General features: G+C 38.3%; 1 protein-coding gene across 2 annotated transcripts in view; it reads right to left on the minus strand.

Annotated features, from left to right (window-relative positions):
• Positions 1–936: 936 nt before the first annotated feature.
• The window catches only part of LOC309974752 (uncharacterized protein), a 157,226-nt gene continuing 145,522 nt past the window's right edge, over positions 937–12,640 (minus strand). Inside the window, exons 4-5 of one of the 2 annotated variants that reach the window (XM_082859488.1) lie at positions 10,122–10,190; positions 937–1,008 (exon numbers count right to left, since the gene is read on the minus strand). In XM_082859488.1, coding sequence (XP_082715614.1) covers positions 1,006–1,008; positions 10,122–10,190 — 72 coding nt within the window. In that variant the 3' untranslated portion in view covers positions 937–1,005. Of the gene's footprint in view, positions 1,009–10,105; positions 10,191–12,640 lie in introns of those variants that run through there. The other variant, XR_014326902.1, reaches the window with a different exon arrangement.

A 12,640-nucleotide genomic window follows, 5' to 3' on the forward strand; every position in this document is an offset into this window, starting at 1 on the left:
AAACAGGTGGGCTAGTTAAGTGCTTTATGGACTGTAACTAATGAATAGGTTATATTTCTTAGCATATTATTTTAGTCTGAAAAAGCTATGTTATCATGGAATTAAAAAACATTCAAAATCTCTGAACAATAATTATAAAGCACTAGCCACTAACAGTTTCTTTTAAGTTAATAAGTATTTGTAAAATGATATTCTTCATAATAAGGAGAGCAAGCCTATTTAGAATGAATATAACATCCACATTTGTATCTAGCAGTTTTTGGGTAATCCTCAAACTATTTTATTTCCTTTTTTTTTTTAACATGAAATTAATTGAGCATGTTACATGTTTTGTGTCATTATCTTAACAGTGCAACTGTTTCACCAAACACATGCATGGCCAGGTTATCAAGTGTCTGAAATTATTTATTTCAAGAAGTAGATTAAAAACAAAGTCATGCGTTCATATAGTTGTTTGTTGATGATTGAGAACTAGAGATCTGGAGGCTTCGTAGAAAAACAAGGCACAGAGCAAAAATGTTTTGCATCTTGAGGTTATCTGTTGAGCAGAAAGCTGCCATCCCTTTTCTGCTTTTGCCTTAAGACCTGGAACGTTTGCATGTTCACTTGGCCAGAGACAGATGGCTGCCCACACGTTCTCCCTAGGCTTAACACTTGTTCTCCCAATACCAACCACCAAGGAGTTTGGCCCACCATCTGTGGATCTGTGGCCTCCTCCTTGCTGTATGAATTTTGTGACAAGAAGCTGAGTAGCTTTGGACTGTACATTCTGGGACGGTGTTTTTTTTAGTATATAAGCTGTGCAGGTCACCACCTTTACTAGTCAGGATGGGCTAGGTCAGGCAGCAAGAACAAACACCACCTTATTCTGGGTGGCTTAACACAACAAATGTTTATATCTCACTCACCCTAAATGTCCAAATGGAGCAGCGTAATGTTCAGCTCACGGAAGTCACTCAGAGCCCCAGGCTCTTGGAGGCTCCGTCTCAGCTCTTGCTCCTGTGATCACTACAGGAGAAATAGAAGTTTAAATCTGAGTGTCTACAATTAATTCCTCCTACAAGGAACCGACACGTTTCTCTTCTGCTTCTATTTCATTGGTCACAGCAGGTCAATGGCCATGCAGAGCTGAAGTGTGGGAGGTGGTGGGGAGTACAGTACAGTGCAACCACTCATCAAGGAGAAGAACTGGAATAGAGGTGGACGCCTCTCTGAGGAATACAGGGGGAGAGTAATGTTTTCTATCTTAATAATCAAACTTATAAAAATTATGTATTATACTTTTCACCCTTTCAAGACAGAACATCTCTGTATCATATCCTTCAAGTTTTTTCCTTTTCTCACTATTTCAAAAAAGTTTTTCCTTAGGACAGTTAACAGTAAGAATATCCTGCAGCTCATCCAGATAGCTACGCACAGTCCGTAAAACCAAAAAGCCTGCCATTTCTACAGGTCTTTGCCAAATAAGGGTGGTTCTTGCTACCCAAAGATGTCATGCTCTTTGCCACGTGACCCTGAAAGCCAGATTATCCCTTAGCTGTAAGAGGTCATGATGTATGGTGTGATATATGATATGATCATATGTCATGATATGACATATCAGGGACATATGATAGGTGTGCACATGAAGAGCTATGATAAGCTCACACAAGAGTTACTTACGGGTTGGAGATAATAAGAGACATTCAGAGAATAGCACCTTTGAGGATACAACAAGAGGAGGGTTCATTAGAACTGCTAATCCGTACGTGATTTATCCAGTTTTCTATGAGAACAGCCAAGCATTGCTTTGAAAACAGTGGTTGAGGAGTTTCCTTTATTTATTACCGTACTTTGTGTCCTTACATCACCGTCATAACCCAGTATCCCCCTTCTTTCTTCATCAACATCACCATCATTATTGTTGCTTCTTCCATTGGTGGAGTCCTGATTATGTGCCAGGGCTTGTATATGGAACTTATCTGCTTATCACATTTAACATTGTATTCAATATTTAAACTCAGAAAATCAAGAATTGTCACTTCTTTCTCACCTAAAATAAAGCATAATACACAGCCCCGGTTAAGGCATCCCCTGCTTTTTTTTTTTAATGAGTTTTGCTTAGCTGAGTTTCGCACTCCAGACATCAGAATTTAAATTGCAATTATCATTGAGATCTTCTTACTTGGTACAGAAAACAGCCAATAATAATAGCTGAAAGGACATAACAATAACTTTTGTAAAGACAACAATAATGATTCAGAATTACTGAATCCATTCTATACAATAACCACAATATAATGCTACTGTATAGAACAGAGTAGCCTGAGTGACATGCTAAGATTCATTAAAAACCATGAGATAACATGCCACAGCTTCTTGAAATTTTATTATTAACCCGAAGTCCACAATTTAAAGCACAGTATATTAAAACTGCAAAATTGAACAGAAATACAGTGGCTTTCTATTGTCAAGTTAGCCAAGCTGGAACTACATTTCCCACATTTGTCTTCCATATAGATGAATATAGAAGGTTGCAAGTGAGAATTGGCCACAAGTGGAATTTGCATATATCTTGAAAGATGGCAGGGCAGCAGCACCGATGTTTATCCTCAGAAGGGGAGTGTAAGTTTGGGAGCTATTGTAGCTCACGCGCTTTGTCGCCGATCTGCTGGTTGATCTTGTTGCAGTAGCAGCCAGGCCTCTAAACTCCTTTAGTTCCTGCCATCTCCTCTTTCAGCTTCTCTAGCAACTGGACTGAGAATACGGTGTCATGGTCAGGGGCACCCACATATTTGTGGGGCACCTGCATCTAAGAACGGAGACTATGAGAAACATCCTTGTCAGTCAGTTGCTTTCCCCATTTCTCCTCTATCTTTTCCTTCCCAGCTGACCATTCAGACCTAACCCAAGAAACAGAAACAACAGCCTTCAATAGACTGTTTAACAAATACCCACAAATGCTTATGGTCTCTCCCTATAATAAATCCTTTATTTTATATTATTCACTGCGGTTCTGTTTCTGTACTCCTCTGATAAATGAATGTTCAAAATAAAAGACTTCCTATAAATACCCAACTGCTTAGTTTCCTCAGTGGAATCCCTGAGAAGGTACATTAACTCTCTTCTGCTTTAGGGGTGAGAAAAACTGATAAATACATACAAATTGAATTGCCTGACATCGTTTTTAAAGGCTCATAGCATATTTGATTTAACGGGGTCTTGTCTCTTATTCTCTGCTGAAATAGTGCATGTGTAGCCTTGTTCTCTGCCCTAACATGGTCACTACCCACCGCTCTCAGATCTGCCCTGAGCCTCTGCTGACCTCACTGAAACCTGTGCTCTGGGATTCTGAAACCTCTCTCCTCCTTAAATACAGTGCGGTTACAGTGGCCTCTGCAAAGACAGATGCAAAAAAGCTCATCCTTCTTTTACCGCCCCAACACAAAACAATTCTGAATGTAATAAGACTTCATGGAGACTGGAGCAAGAGGGGATTACAGCATAGGGCAAAGCAAATATGAATTAAATAGTACAGTGCTCGGGGGCTTCCCTGGTGGCGCAGTGGTTGAGAGTCCGCCTGCCGATGCAGGGGACGCGGGTTCGTGCCCCAGTCCGGGAAAATCCCACATGCCACAGAGCGGCTGGGCCCGTGAGCCATGGCTGCCAAGCCTGCGCGTCCGGGGCCTGTGCTCCGCAACGGGAGAGGCCACAACAGTGAGAGGCCCACGTACCGCAACAGTTCTCAGAGTACGAAGAAAAAAGTATTTTTAATTGCATCAACCATATATAAACCTCACATGATCTGATCTTCATCCTTGCATTCTTGAGTCAAGATTCATCTTTCTCTCTTCCTTCTCCTCAAAGAGAGTGGTTCTTTCTCAACGTCTCATTTTGCAAATCTTTCACCTTTTTAAAGAAAAGTCCATTCCTAAATCACAGGTATTCATTTCATTCATCCAGGGAAATACAAGGAATACAGTAATTCACGGTGCTGCATTTTCCAAAGTCTGAGACAATGTGCCTAAAATAATATACCATGGGTTTCAGCAGAAGCACTCAGGTGTTGTCTGGTGCAAGAGATTGGAAGGGTTATGCTATATATGCTATAACTCAATTTCATTCCTTTTTATGGCTGAGTAATATTCCATTGTATATATGTGCCACAAATTCTTAATCCATTCATCTGTCGATGGACACTTAGGTTGCTTCCATGTCCTAGCTATTGTAAATAGTGCTGCAATGAACATTGTGGTACATGTCTCTTTTTGAATTATGGTTTTCTCAGGGTATATGCCCGGTAGTGGGATTGCTGAGTCATATGGTAGTTCTATCTTTAGTTTTTTAAGGAACCTCCATACTGTTCTCCATAGTAGCTGTATCAATTTACATACCCACCAACAGTGCAAGAGGGTTCCCTTTTCTCCACACCCTCTGCAGCATTTATTGTTTGTAGATTTTTTGATGATGGCCATTCTGACAGGTTTGAGGTGATACCTCATTGTAGTTTTGATTTGCATTTCTCTAATGATTAGTGATGTTGAACATCCTTTCATGTGTTTGTGGGCAATCTGTGTATCTTCTTTGGAGAAACGTCTATTTAGGTCTTCTGCCCATTTTTGGATTGGGTTGTTTGTTTTTTTGATATTGAGCTGCATGAGCTGCTTGTAAATTTTGGAGATTAATCACTTGTCACTTGCTTCATTTGCAAATATTTTCTCCCATTCTGAGGGTTGTCTTTTCATCTTGTTTATGGCTTCCTTTGTTGTGCAAAAGCTTTGAAGTTTCATTAGGTCCCATTTGTTTATTTTTGTTCTTATTTCCATTTCTCTAGGAGGTGGGTCAAAAAGGATCTTGCTGTGATTTATGTCATAGAGTGTTTTGCCTATGTTTTCCTCTAAGAGTTTGATAGTGTCTGGCCTTACATTTAGGTCTTTAATCCATTTTGAGTTTATTTTTGTGTATGGTGTTAGGGAGTGTTCTAATTTCATTCTTTTAAATGTAGCTGTCCAGTTTTCACAACACCACTTATTGAAGAGGCTGTCTTTTTTCCATTGTATATTCTTGCCTCCTTTATCAAAGATAAGGTGACCATATGTGTGTGGGTTTATATCTGGGCTTTCTGTCCTGTTCCATTGATCTATATTTCTGTTTTTGTGCCAGTACTATACTGTCTTGATTACTGTAGCTTTGTAATATAGTCTGAAGTCAGGGAGCCTGCTTCCTCCAGCTCCATTTTTCTTTCTTAAGATTGATTTGGCTATTATGGGTCTTTTGTGTTTCCAGGCAAATTGTGAAGTTTTTTGTTCTAGTTCTGTGAAAAATGCCACTGGTAGTGTGAGAGGGATTGCATTGAATCTGTAGATTGCTTTGTGTTGTATAGTCATTTTCACAATGTTGATTCTTCCAATCTAAGAACATGGTATATCTCTCCATCTGGTTGTATCATCTTTAATTTCTTTCATGAGTGTCATAGTTTTCTGCATACAGGTCCTTTGTCTCCTTAGGTAGGTTTATTCCTAGGTATTTTATACTTTTTGTTGCAATGGTATATGGGAGTGTTTCCTTAATTTCTCTTTCAGTTTTTTTTATCATTAGTGTATAGGAATGCAAGAGAGTTCTGTGCATTAATTTGTATCCTGCTACTTTACCAAATCCATTGATTAGCTCTAGTAGTTTTCTGGTAGCATCTTTAGGATTCTCTATGTATACTATGATGTCATCTGAAAACAGTGACAGCCTTACTTCCTCTTTCCCAATTTGGATTCCTTTCATTTCGTTTTCTTCTATGATTGCTGTTGCTAAAACTTCCAAAACTATGTTGAATAATAGTGGTGAGTGGATAACCTTATCTTGTTCCTGATCTTAGTGGAAATGGTTTCAGTTTTTCACCATTGAGAATGATGTTGGCTGTGGGTGTGTCTTATATGGTCTTTATTATGTTGAGGAAAGTTCCCTCTATGCCCACTTTCTGGAGGGTTTTTATCATAAATGGATGCTGAATTTTGTTGGAATCTTTTTCTGCATCTACTGAGATGATCATATGCTTTTTTCCCTCAATTTGTTAATATGGTGTATCACATTGATTGATTTGCATATATTGAAGAATTCTTGCATTCCTGGGATAAATCCCAATTGATCATGGTGTATGATCCTCTTAATGTGTTGTTGGATTCTGTTTGCTAGTATTTTGTTGACGATTTTTGCATCTATGTTCATCAGTGTTATTGGCGTGTAGTTTTCTTTTTCTGGGACATCATTGTCTGGTTCTGCTATCTGGGTGATGGTGACCTCGTAGAATGAGTGTTCCTCCCTCTGCTATAATTTTGGAAGAGTTTGAGAAGGATAGATGTTAGCTCTTCTTTAAATGTTTGAAAGAATTTGCCTGTGAAGCCATCTGGTCCTCGGCTTCTGTTTGCTGGAAGATTTTCAATCCCAATTTCAATTTCAGTGCTTGTGATTAGTCTGTTTATATTTTCTGTTTCATCCTGGTTCAGTCTCAGAAGGTTATGTTTTTCTAAGAATTTGTCCATTTCTTCCAGGTGGTCATATATTGGCATATAGTTGTTTGTAGTAATCTCTCATGATTCTTTGTATTTCTGCAGTATCAGTTGTTATTTCTTCCTTTTCATTTCTAATTCTGTTGATTTGAGTCTTCTCCTTTTTTCTTGATGAGTCTGGCTAATGGTTTATCAATTTTGTTTATCTTCTCAAAGAGCAAGCTTTTAGTTTAATTGATCTTTGCTATTGTTACCATCATTTCTTTTTCATTTATTTCTGATCTGATCTTTATGATTTCTTTCCTTCTGCTAACTTTGGGGTCTTTTTGTTCTTCTTTCTCTAATTGCTTTAGGTGTAAGGTTTGGGGTTTTTTTTGAGATTTTTCTCGTTTATTGAGGTAGGATTGTATTGCCATAAACTTCCTTCTTAGAACTGCTTTTGCTGCATCCCGTAGGTTTTGGGCCATCGTGTTTCCATTGTCATTTTCTTCTAGGTATTTCTTGGTTTCCTCTTTGATTTCTTCAGTGATCTCTTCGTTATTTAGTAGCGTATTGTTTAGCATCCATGTGTTTGTATTTTTTAGAGTTTTTTTCATGTAAGTGATATCTAGTCTTATAGCATTGTGGTTGGAAAAGATACTTGATACGATTTCAATTTTCTTAAATTTACCAAGGCTTGATTTGTGACCCAAGATATGATCTATCCTGGAGAATGTTCCATGAGCACTTGAGAAGAAAGTATATTCTGTTGTTTTTGGATGGAATGTCCTATAAATATCAATTAAGTCCATCTTGTTTAATGTGTCATTTAAAGCTTGTGTTTCCTTATTTATTTTTGTTTTGGTTGATCTGTCCATTGGTGAAATTTGGGTGTTAAAGTCCCCTACTATTATTGTGTTACTGTCGATTTCCCCTTTTATGGCTGTTAGTATTTGCCTTATGTATTGAGGTTCTCCTATGTTAGGTGCATAAATATTTACAATTGTTATATCTTCCTCTTGGATTGATCCCTTGAGCATTATGTAGTGTCCTTTGTCTCTTATAATAGTCTTTATTTTAAAGTCTATTTTGTCTGATATGAGAATTGCTACTCCAGCTTTCTTTTGATTTCCATTTGCATAGAATATCTTTTTCCATCCCCTCACTTTCAGTCTGTATGTGTCTCTAGGTCTGAAGTGGGTCTCTTATAGACAGCATATATACAGGTCTTGTTTTTGTTTCCATTGAGCCAGTCTATGTCTTTTGGTTGGAGCATTTAATCCATTTACATTTAAGGTAATTACCGATTTGTATGTTCCTATTACCATTTTCTTAACTGTTTTGGCTTTGGTATTGTAGGTCTTTTGCTTCTCTTGTGATTCCTGCCTAGAGAAGTTCCTTTAGCATTTGTTGTAAAGCTGGTTTGGTGGTGCTGAATTCTCTTAGCTTTTGCTTGTCTGTAAAGGTTTTAATTGCTCTGTCAAATCTAAATGAGTTCCTTGCTGGCTAGAGTCATCTTGGTTGTAGGTTTTTCCCTTTCATCACTTGAACTATGTCCTGCCACTCCCTTCTGGCTTGCAGATTTTCTGCTGAAGGATCGGCAGCTAACCTTATGGGGATTCCCTTGTATGTTATTTGTTGCTTGTCCCTTGCTGCTTTAATATTTTTTCTTTGTATTTAATTTTTGATAGTTTGATTAATATATGTCTTGGCATGTTTTTTGTTGGATTTATCCTGTATGTGACTCTCTGTGCTTCCTGGACTTGATTGACTATTTCCTTTCCCATATTAGGGAAGTTTTCATCTATAATCTCTTTAAATATTTTCTCAGTCCCTTTCTTTTTCTCTTCTTCTCCTGGGACCTCTATAATTCGAATGTTGGTGCATTTAATGTTGTCCCAGATGTCTCTGAGACTGTCCTCTATTCTTTTCATTCTTTTATCTTTATTCTGCTCTGCAGTAGTTATTTCCACTATTTTATCTTCCAGGTCACCTATCTGTTCTTCTGCCTCAGTTATTCTGCTATTGAGTCCTTCTACACAATTTTTAATTTCATTTATTGTGTTGTTCATGATTGTTTGTTTGCTGTTTAGTTCTTCTAGGTCCTTTGTTAAACTTTTCTTGTATTTTCTCCATTCTATTTCCAAGATTTTGGATCTCGTTTTTTTTGTTTTTTTTTTTTTTCTTTTGGGGTACACGGGCCTCTCACTGTTGTGGCCTCTCCTGTTGCGGAGCACAGGCTCCGGATGTGCAGGCTCAGCAGTCATGGCTCACAGGCCTAGCCACTCCGTGGCATGTGGGATCTTCCCGGACCGGGGCATGAACCCGTGTCCACTGCATCGGCAGGTGGACTCTCAACCACTGTGCCACCAGGGCAGCCCTGGATCATCTTTACTATCACTTCTCTGAATTCTTTTTCAGGTAGACTGCCTATTTCCTCTTCATTTGTTTGGTCTGGTGGGTTTTTACCTTGCTCCTTCATCTGCTCCGTATTTCTCTGCCTTCTCATTATGCTTAAGTTACTGTGTTCGTGGTCTTCTTTTCACTGGCTGCAGGTTCACAGTTCCTGTTGTTTTTGGTGTCTGCCCCCAGAGGGTAATGTTGGTTAAGTGGTTTGTGTAGGCTTCATGGTGGAGGGGACTGGTGTCTGTGTTCTTGTGGATGAGGTTGGATCATGTGTTTCTGGTGGGCAGGGCTGTGTCCAGTGGTGTTTTTTGGTATGTCTGTGAACTTATTATGATTTTAGGCAGCCTCTCTGCTAATGGGTGGGGTTGTGTTCCTGTCTTGCTAGTCGTTTGGCAGGGGGTGTCCAGCACTGGCGTTTGCTGGTCGTTGACTTGAGCTGGGTCTTAGCGTTGAGACGGAGATCTCTGGGAGAGCTCTCGCCCATTGATATTACGTGGAGCCAGGAGTTCTCTCGTAGTCCAGTGTCCTGAACTTGGCTCTCCCACCTCAGAGGCTCAGGCCTGACATCTGGCCGGAGCACCAAGACCTCTTCTCTTTTGGCACTGAACTCTGTGTGGACCACCCCATCCTCATCACAGAGGGATGCTTTCACGTAGGTAGAGGCGGAAGGGATGAATCACACGCTGGTGGAGAGGCGGAGGACTGGGAGATAAACCTTCTTGGTAGCATTCTCAGCACACCGAGGAAAAGAAAGGGACTTTTGCATTAAAACAACAGCAACAATGAAAACTCTGTGCTTACAGGGTGCTAAAGGGGGTTTGATAGTATAAGACACCTGAAATTGTAATTAGGATTCTTGATATTTCAAAGACTTGTATTCCTTTCTAAAAATCCAACTTTTAAAAAAGAAATGTAGAAGCACAAGAAATTATAGAACCTTTTTATATGTACCTAAATGAATTTTCATGTTTTTACTTTATTTTAAAGATGCACACACATTTAAACACTTCAGACACTACCCTCTGTCTTCCTCCTCTGGGCAGCAATTATGTTGGTTGCCAACCACGTGGCCATCCATTTTCCTTACTAACAGAATCCCAATTTTGTCTAGGCGGCAAATAAGACCCAGCCCCAGGGGAAGAGGACCAATTGGCCTAATAAATCAGAGTCATTCATCACTTTTTGCCAGTGGTCAAGTGATGGGCATAAGATGTTCATTCACCACATTCTTTCAGCAAATATTTATTAGGTACTTACTCTGTGCCAAAGAATGTACACAGCAGTGGGCAACATCGTCAAAATTCCAGTCTCCATGTAGTTCACATTCTAATGAAAGGAGAAAGGCAACAGAGAAGTAAATTTCATAGTGCATCAGGTGATAGTAAATGCTATGAAAACAAGTCATGAGAGAGGAAAAGAAGTACTAAGTAAGTGGGAAGGGAGGCAGAGGCAAAACTTGAAGTATGTGATGCAGCAGCTATGAGGATAGCTGAGAAAGAGAATTTCGGGAGAAGTAAATAGCCAGTGTAAGAGCTCAGAGGCAAGAACATGCCTGGTGTGTGTTAGGAATTAGGAGCGTTGGAAAACCAGAATGGGTAAGAGGGTGAGTAGATGAAATAAGGATGAAGAAATGATAGATGCTAGATTTCATAGAGATCTTGGCTATTTCTCTGAGTGAGAAGGAAATCCATTTGGAAGATTTTGGTAGAGAAGTAATATGGCTTGATTTGAATTCTTAAGGTTCGCTTTGTGGAGATGGGAATAGATTTAGGAGGCAAAGTAAAGATAGGTGGAAGAATACAAATTATGAGGCAATTCCAATTATCTGTTTTTAAGAGGAAAGTAACTTGGACCACGTAGTAGTAGAGGGGTAAAAAATATTCATAAAGTACAGCCAACATTATTTGTATATAGATTAGAGGTGTGAAAGAGAAGTCAGGAATGATTCTAAAGTCTTCAATTTAATCAACTAGAACTAATTTGTTGGTTTTTACTCAGATGGTGAAGTTTGGAAGGATAGTAATAACAGGTTTCAGTTGGGTTATATTTAATTGGAGATACTGGAAATGCCCACTAGACATCAATAAAGAGACATTGCAGAGGGCATCAGACGTAGAAGTCTCAATTTCAGACAAAGGTTACCGGCTACATATAAATTTGGGAGTCATTAATGTATAGATGATATAAAAGGTAAGAAGACTGAATGGGCTCACCAAAGGGATGAGTGTTAACACTGTCAAGAAGTAGTACAAGCACTGAGCACTGAAGCGCTCCAAAATTAATATATCGGAAGGATAAGGAGCCAGAAGGAAATTGAGAAGCAACCAATAAAGGAGAATATGATGTCCACAAAGAAAGAAATTATTTTAAAAACATAATGACCAACTCTACCAAGTGCTGTTGAAAGCTGACATAAAATGATACCTAGTAATTATTGGATAATGTATCAAATCAACACACAATATACCTAAAACTTACATGATATTATATGTCAATTATATCTTAAAAATTAGAAATTTTTAAAAATTAAAAATAAATTTATTCAACCATATCTCAGTGTGTAGAGATGGGCAAAAGGAGACAAAGAGATATTAAGTGTGTGGGCTAAGCATTGTATAAATAGATGCTTTTATATAATCCTCATAACAACATTCACTGTAATAATTTGAGCAACTTAGTGAAATTAACCCACTGCTATGAAAATTGCAGGCATTTAAAAAGTAGCCATTAAGAAATGAACTGAAAAAAAGCAATTTGTGGAGAGATGTAGATAATAGGAGAAAAACAGGACTCCGGAATAAGCTGGAGGTTTGGAGTAGGAGGCCAGACAAGTCGTGCTGCTAAACAAGTCTTTGTCACCTCTGCGTCTCGGTGGACAAAGCATTCCCTTCCCATGGGCAATTTGTTTTCATTTTTTAAACTTTATGTAGATGCAGAATAAGTTATGAAGAGAGTTTATTAACTCTTTCATATTAGAGGGGTAGCATTTGCTGTATCTCTTTTTTAAAACAGATATTCTACAAAAACAAAAATATAATTAGATAATCATATTTTATATTTATAATATTTTATTCTAGCCTAATACGAGGTCAAATTGCAGACTTTTCTTATAATACAATGCTCAAATGGACTTCACATATACTTTTATTAGTGTACTGTTTTGAAGGTGGTATTAATCTTTAGAAGGAAGTTCAAAATATAAACACAAGTCTGCCCTGATTATTGCACTTGAATAACTAACACACTGCAGGCATTATAACCCAACTGAACTGATTACATAAACCAATAATATCATAACCCAACTGAACTGACTACAAAGAGGCACTGATAAATGAGCTGTTTTAATAAGCATTTATTTATGAATATGTTATCAGAGTTTCTTCCATTAAAGCAAAATAATTAGGAGGCTGAATCAGATGAAGATGACAGGGCTGCCAAGCAACATCTTTAGAAGAGAACACGAGAGTATTTGGAGAAAAGTGAGGCAATGTTCTTAAATGAACTCAAATTCCTTTTCAAATTATTCTGCTGCTCAAGGAAAGACTCTTATTTAATAAAAACTCTTTGCCATAAACATCAGTCACAGACTCATTCCTTATATGCAAAAAGGCAATGAACAGGAGCTATTTCTACTTAGGCGTTAAGCACTTTTTGTCTTTAAGTAGAGGCTGTAAAGTGGAGAGGGTCATTTTGTTATAAGCACCCAAGTGAAAACTGTTATGTGATTACTATTTGTTAATGAATCATTTTAGAAGCTAAGCCGAAGAATGGAAAGG

Source organism: Leucopleurus acutus (assembly GCF_964270905.1).
Source record: "Leucopleurus acutus genome assembly, chromosome: 18".
Lineage (NCBI taxonomy): Eukaryota > Metazoa > Chordata > Mammalia > Artiodactyla > Delphinidae > Leucopleurus > Leucopleurus acutus.